Raw genomic sequence first — 7362 nt, 5'->3', positions numbered from 1 at the left:
GCACAAGGAAGACATGAGAGGTGATTTCGGCCGACCCCGAACCGGAGAGTAGCTTTTCGGCCTCTACAAGTCCCATGGGGTCATATTCTTGAAAATTTCAGATTAAGACATGCACTTATCGAATTTGTCATAAAAAAAAATCACGCATCAAAATCACACAATTGGATGCAACTTAGCACAAGTCCATATACCTGCAAACCTCCTTTCGATTTGATTCAGGTTTTTGACTGAATCGAACGTTTCCATGAACGTTTGCAGGATGACGTTGGATTGCAAAAATCGTCCACGCGTTTGGGGATGGTTGGAGTACGCCGTTGGAGATGCCTTTGAGAAAAAAATAAAATCAGCCAACTGAAATTAGCAAAATTGTAAGAAGAGACAAAAGTACAACATGTCGACAGCGAAGTGCCCAACCATCAAATACTACACATTAATAAGGATTCCCTAAGCACAATTTTTCGTAGTATTCATTGACGCAGCGCTACTGTGTTCCTCCAAAAAACAAAGAATTTTCTTAGCCCATTCGCGTAAAAGGAGCGCGCGCTCTGGTTCATGACCTCACCCGCATGGATCGCAGCCGTGGCAGCGACTCGTCGATCACCCACCACCACCGAGTACGTCCTGCTCGATGTCGATCGCTCAACACACACAAGCGACGCATGGTTCACTCAGCGGTCAGCATGATTCCGTAGTACAGTACTACAAATCATTAGTTGTATAAAGATCCTTCGAGCCTTCGTTAAATTTGGGTTTGCCTTGGCTGGCGTGGACGAAGATGTTCCGAGCAATGCGCGCCCTTCTCAGGTACGAACACGATGCCATCAAGATTTCGGTTATGGTCTGCTCTGGTCTTGCAGGATTAGCAAACCTCATCCGTCCTGCTCTGAGAGTGCAGCGCGGCGAAGAGCGGAGCGGCCGCAAGCTCCTCCCGCCTCCTCTCCGGGTGCTCTGACTCCCGGAGGCTGGCCGGGAAGGTGGCCATCATCACCGGCGCCGCGAGCGGCATCGGCAAGGTGACCGCGGCGGAGTTCGTGCGGAACGGCGCCAGGGTCGTCCTCGCCGACGTCCAGGACGAGCTGGGCCGCGCCGCGGCGGCGGAGCTCGGCGGCCCGGACACGGCCTGCTACATCCGCTGCGACGTGACCGATGAGGCGCAGGTGGCCGCCGCCGTGGACCTCGCGGTGGCGCGGCACGGCCGGCTCGACGTCATGTTCAACAACGCCGGGATCACGGGCGGCAACTACGCGGCCGCCCCGATCGAGTCGCTCGACATGGCCGACTTCGACCGCGTCATGGCCGTCAACCTCCGCGGCGTGGCCGCCGGCATCAAGCACGCGGCGCGCGCCATGGCCCCCCGCGGCGAGGGGTGCATCCTCTGCACGTCCAGCACGGCGGGCGCGCTGGGCGGGTCGGGGCCCCACGCGTACAGCGTCTCCAAGACGGCCGTCGTCGGCATGGTGCGGTCGGCGGCCGCGGAGCTGGCGCCGCGCGGCGTCAGGGTGAACGCCATCTCCCCCTACGCCATCGCCACGCCCATGGGCGCGCGCTCCGTGAGGGAGATGCTGGGGCTTCCGCCCGGGGGCGCCGGCGACGGGGGGAAGGAGGAGGAGGAGGAGGTGGTCAGGCGGGTCTTCGAGGAGGACCTCAACGAGATGGGCGGCGGCGTGGTGCTGCGCGCGGAGGACGTCGCGAGGGCGGCGGTGTTCCTGGCGTCCGACGACGCCAGGTACATCACCGGGCATAACCTCATGGTGGACGGCGGGTTCTCCGTGGCGAAGCCGCTCAACGTGCCGGCGAGCTGAGGACGGCGGGGAACAGCCTGAGGAGAATGAGTAAAATAAATCTGAACAGAACAGCCTGAACAGAACGAGCATAACCTCAAGAAAATTGCCAAGGAACAGAACGAGCGAACGCGAGCGAATGAGTAAAATAAATCTGAGGAGAAAGAAACAGTGTACTACTTTGGTCTCATCAGCTGTTCCCGACATGCTCATGAGCACTAAATGTCCTATCACCTATGCATGTCTTGTGTTGTACTTTCTCTGTAAACTAATATAAAAGCATTTAGATTGTTAAAATAGTGTTTGAAATGTTTTTATATTAATTTACGGAGGGAGTAACATTTTGTAAATATTTTTATCTTCTACTCCCTCCGTTCCTAAATATAAGTTTTTAAGAGATTTCACTAAGGGACTACATACGGAGCAAAATGAGTGAATCTATACTTTAAAGTATGTCTATATACATTCGTATGTAGTTCCCTAGTGAAACTTTTAAAAGACTTATATTTAGGAACGGAGGGAGTATAAAGCTAAGGAACGCGATTGCGTATTTTTAAAAAAAAATATTTTCCATGGATAAACAACGGGCATTGAACTTATTGTTTCATGGGTTACATAAAAGAGATCCATCCGTTCAAACAGAGAACTTCCGCCGATTAAACGAAGGGCTTCAAGGACATGCACACATGACCTTCATAGTTTAGGAAATTGTTGGGTTGGCTTCAGGCATGTCGGTGGTCGAAGAGTGCGTACCTATAGGGTTTGACCCTACCCATTGGCATAAATATGTGTCCAAAACCTGTTCGTGGTACACATTGATACTATGCTTACTAGTAGAATGTTCGTGGATTGTCAGACTCTAAAATATTTTGCTAATGTTATATATAAAAGTAATGCATATTAAATTTTATAGGTAGAGACAATACAACACAAACGCAATTGCATAGTAATTAAACTCCACTTTACTTGTAATATAAACTGGTAACAAAAAAACAAATTGACGATGTATACATGTAAAACGGTGATCCAACTAAAAATCTATTACAAATTATTAAGATCTATTCGACGTGCTTAAAAAATTCTAGCACAATGTTAACAAAGTTGTCTTAGGTTTATTCGCATGATGTGTTTTCAAGTATGATAAAAAAACTTATTTCACAACTCATATCCGTCCTGCAAAATCAATAGATGTAGTTAGCGCGAATACTGCATGCGCAAAGTCTTAAATCGTGTAACACACAATACTCATCAATTTTTTATTGTTCCAGAGAGCATAAATGAGAAACAAAATATGCACACACATCCGTGCATTTTCTAAATTATCATTATATTGAATATAGTGGTAACAAAATATACTATATTACTAACCCCCTTAGAATTGAAGGCCTCTCATTCAATTAAGGTCACCAGTTTGGAATTGGGTCATCCATTTTGATCGAATCAACATTTTCTCATTCGATTATTTTAATCCTCTATACTAAGCTCCCTATTTTTTAAGACCTCACAATCAGTTGAGCTCTCAATATGAAGTTTGGTCATTCAATTTTGGTTGAGTCAACAATTTCACAATGAGTTCTCTCATTCATTTTTAATACACCATGCTCCCTAATTTTTAAGCTTCTCTCATCAATCCTTTGTCGTGACAATGAAATCTCTAACTTTGTTAAGCTATCCCGTTTTAAAGACTCTCATTCAACTCTTCAATTTTCATTGGATGCATAGTTGATTGTGCGTTCATCCTGGCTTCATGGTGAGATCTCTCGATGAATGGGTCACCCATGACACGTTTAGCATCAGCATAACACACACGTCACACAACGTAAGTAACTTTCTCATGTTTTTGTACTAATTAAAAGACGTCCTATTACATGGTCAAAAAAATCCACCCAAACACCATAATAAAACAAGATGCACTCACGAACGATTCGTTACAGATTGGTTATACCACACATTGTCCCACTAATTACTTCCCCGATTTGCACAATTTGCCCACTTTTTTCCTAATCTCTCACCATAAGTTGACGCATCCGTCTGTAAGCATGATTCCGCAAAGTATGTCCCTAGAAGTAGCATATCTGATAAAAAAATATACTTCATTGTATCCCCATGTGCCAAACCATCTAATACAAATATTTATCAGAACTTTTAAAAAATACATGAAACATGTACAACCCCAAGAATATGAGCGCCAAACGCACTGCCCTTCTAGTAAATGGTTGTATTCCAAATGTATTACCCATCTATGCTCGTTGGAACACCAAACATAAATAAACATTGCCATCGAGATATATCATATCCAACCGGATTGCTTTATTTTCAGCACTTCTTTTTATTCCCTTGCAAAACATTTTAATTTCACTAAATGCCTCATAGGTTTAACCTCTAACGATTGTGATGTATGAATAAGGTGAAGAGTAGAAATACGAGGTGCCTATTTGTCGATGACGTACAAGATGTATCGGCCGCTGAATGCATATGAAAGATAAATCTACAAGTGGTAGCTATTAGAAACAATAATAAATCATGAAAACAATGGACAAAAGACCTTACTTAATATGTTGCACAATGAGAAGTTGTTGTTTATTCCACGCCAGCTATCAAACAAAGTTGCCAACATCTGAATAGTTTCCTTCACATAGAACTTTTGATCCCGCGTTGAATCTAGCATCATGGAATGAGTAAAAAATTTATTTATAAACATGTTGATACTAATAATATCGAATGAAAAAATATGAAAACTTCCAGAAAAGTTGTAGATCCATGTAGTGTATAGGAGGGTATGTGAACAATAATCCCTCATCACATGGCAGAATACGCACGACTACGAAAAAAATCATTGTCCTTAAACTGCTCCATGTTAAGAATTCCCTGAAGTTTTTTGAGACTTAAGACCATTGGATGTGGTGTCGAGCTTCAGACCCATTCATTCCTAAAATTTCGATGATAAGGTTAATAATAATGTATATTGGCACATGCATATTGTGTTGGAAATATGCCCTAGAGGCAATGATAAAATAGTTATTATTATATTTCCTGTTTCAAGATAATCGTTTATTATTCATGTTATAATTGTATTGAATGAAAGCATAGATACATGTGTGGATATATAGACAAAACAATGTCCCTATCAAGCCTCTAGTTGGCTAGCCAGTTGATCAAGGATGGTTAAAGTTTTTTGACCATATGCAAGTGTTATCACTTGATAACTGGATCACATCATTAGGAGAATCATGTGATGGACTAGACCCAAACTATGAACATAGCATGTGATCGTGTCATTTTGTTGGTATTGTTTTCTGCGTGTCAAGTATTCATTCCTATGACCATGAGATCATGTAACTCACTGACACCGGAGGAATACCTTGTGTGTATCAAACGTCACAACGTTACTGGGTGACTATAAAGGTGCTCTACAGGTATCTCCGAAGGTGTCCGTTGAGTTAGCATGGATCAAGACTGGGATTTGTCACTCCGTGTGATAGAGAGGTATCTCGGGGCCCACTCGGTAATACAACATCACATACAAGCCTTGCAAGCAATGTGACTCAAAGTGTAAGTAACGGGATCTTGTATTACGGAACGAGTAAAGATACTTGTCGGTAACGAGATTGAAATAGGTATAGGGATACCGACGATCAAATCTCGAGCAAGTAACATATCGAAGGACAAAGGGAATAATATACATGATTATATGAATCCTTGGCACAAAGGTTCAACCGATAAGATCTTCGTAGAATATGTAGGATCCAATATGGACATCCGGGTCCCACTATTGGATATTGACCGAGGAGTGTCTCGGGTCATGTATGCATAGTTCTCGAACCCGTAGGGTCTGCACACTTAAGGTTCGATGACGTTTTAGTATAGTTGAGTTATATGTGTTGATGACCGAAGGTTGTTCGGAGTCCCGGTTGAGATCACGGACGCCACGAGGGTTTCCGGAATTGTCCGGAAACGAAGATTGATATATAGGATGGTTTCATTTGATCACCGGAACGTTTTCGGACATTAACGGTAGTGTACCAGAAGTGACGAATGGGTTTTGGGTATTCACCGGGGGGGCACCCACCCGGGAGTTAGCCCAGTAACCCTAGGGTGGCGCAGCAGCCCTTAGTGGGCTGGTGAGGCCAGCCCAAGAGGGCTATGGCGCCACAAGTGGAAAAACCAAAGGAAAAGTAAAAACAAGGAAAGAGGGAGGTGGGAAGGAAGGAGTGGACTCCTTCCCCCAAACCGAATTGGGGTGGGAGTCCACCTCCTCCCAATCGGCCGGTGCCCTTGGGGCTCCCTTGATACCCAAGGCTAGCCCCTCCCCTCCTCCTATATATATTGGTGGTTTTAGGGCTTTTGAGACACAACTTTGCCACGTGCAACTCAAACCTATACCACGTAGTTCTTCCTCTAGATCGGATTTCTGCGGAGCTCGGGCGAAGCCATGCAGGAGTAGATCATAACCACCACCGGCGTGTCGTCACACTACGAGAGAACTCATCTACTTCCCCGTCTCTCTTGCTGGATCAAGAAGGCGGAGATCGTCATCGAGCTGTACGTGTGCTGAACGCGGAGGTGCCATCCATTCGGTGCTAGATCGAAACGGATCGTGGGACGGATCGTGGGACGACGGTGATTTGAATCACGAAGCAGTACCACTACATCAACCGCGTTTCTTAATGCTTCCCGCTTAGCGATCTACAAGGGTATGTGGATCCAATCTCCCTCTCGTAGATGAACATCACCATGATAGGTCTTCGTGTGCGTAGGATTTTTTTTGTTTCCCATGCAACGTTCCCCAACATATTGTAGGGATCAATAAGCTTCACACCCATTGCATATTATAGCCACACAGAGGAATCCAATAAATAGACTATTTTAACAAACAATAGTGTTCATTATACCCACCTACTTGCATCATCTAATATCATAGTAAAACCAACGCACGACTAAAGACAACAAGTTTTTCAAGCATATTTTGCAAATTTCCATGTGAATATATAATGTAGAGGTATGATAGTACAAGTAGAATTCAATGCAAAAGCTTAGTCTTCCTGTAGTTGTCATCCTCGCCTGTGATACTTTCAATTTGGTTTTTGACTTGATATGCTCCACTCAACCACGCACAAGAGGCTCTTTAAGGGCATGTGCATTCGAAAGACATAATAACATCAGCACGTCAGGCAAGGAATTGCATTGGAAAAAACCAACAAAACTAAGAACATGTTTGTTTCTCTGTTGACAAAGAAACAATGATTATCCGAACACAAGAGGAAGGTAGTAACAAGAAGATGAGTTTATCTACCTGACTCCCTTGGCATCGATGGCAAAGGCGGCGATGGTGAGTTGGTGAGTGGAAGTGTGTCTTCATCTATGGCAAAGGAGTTGCTTACCTCACCCACTCCTTCAGCTCTGCACCCTGCCGCCTAATATTCTCCATTTTGTTTTAGTTAAGAAAATTATAGTAAGCAGGAGACCACTTGACTATAAATCAATCAATCCATGTGCCCCCTTACCGAGGTGGAACTCATGGTTGCCCCATAGCCTTGTCTTCATGGACGTCTCCATGCCAGCAGACACAACGAGGCAGGTT

General features: G+C 44.6%; 1 protein-coding gene across 1 annotated transcript; it reads left to right on the top strand.

The window, feature by feature from the left end:
* Positions 1 to 394: 394 nt before the first annotated feature.
* LOC123429512 (momilactone A synthase-like) lies at positions 395 to 2038 on the top strand. Its single transcript, XM_045113542.1, has 2 exons — positions 395 to 804; positions 896 to 2038. The coding sequence occupies exons 1-2, from the start codon at positions 776 to 778 to the stop codon at positions 1800 to 1802; spliced, it is 936 nt and encodes a 311-aa protein (XP_044969477.1). The 5' UTR covers positions 395 to 775; the 3' UTR covers positions 1803 to 2038.
* The last annotated feature ends 5324 nt before the right edge of the window (positions 2039 to 7362 follow it).

Source organism: Hordeum vulgare, chromosome 2H (assembly GCF_904849725.1).
Source record: "Hordeum vulgare subsp. vulgare chromosome 2H, MorexV3_pseudomolecules_assembly, whole genome shotgun sequence".
Taxonomy (NCBI): Eukaryota; Viridiplantae; Streptophyta; class Magnoliopsida; order Poales; family Poaceae; genus Hordeum; species Hordeum vulgare.
The sequence above is the reverse complement of the archived record's forward strand: the minus strand, read 5'-3'. Positions and strand labels throughout refer to the sequence as shown.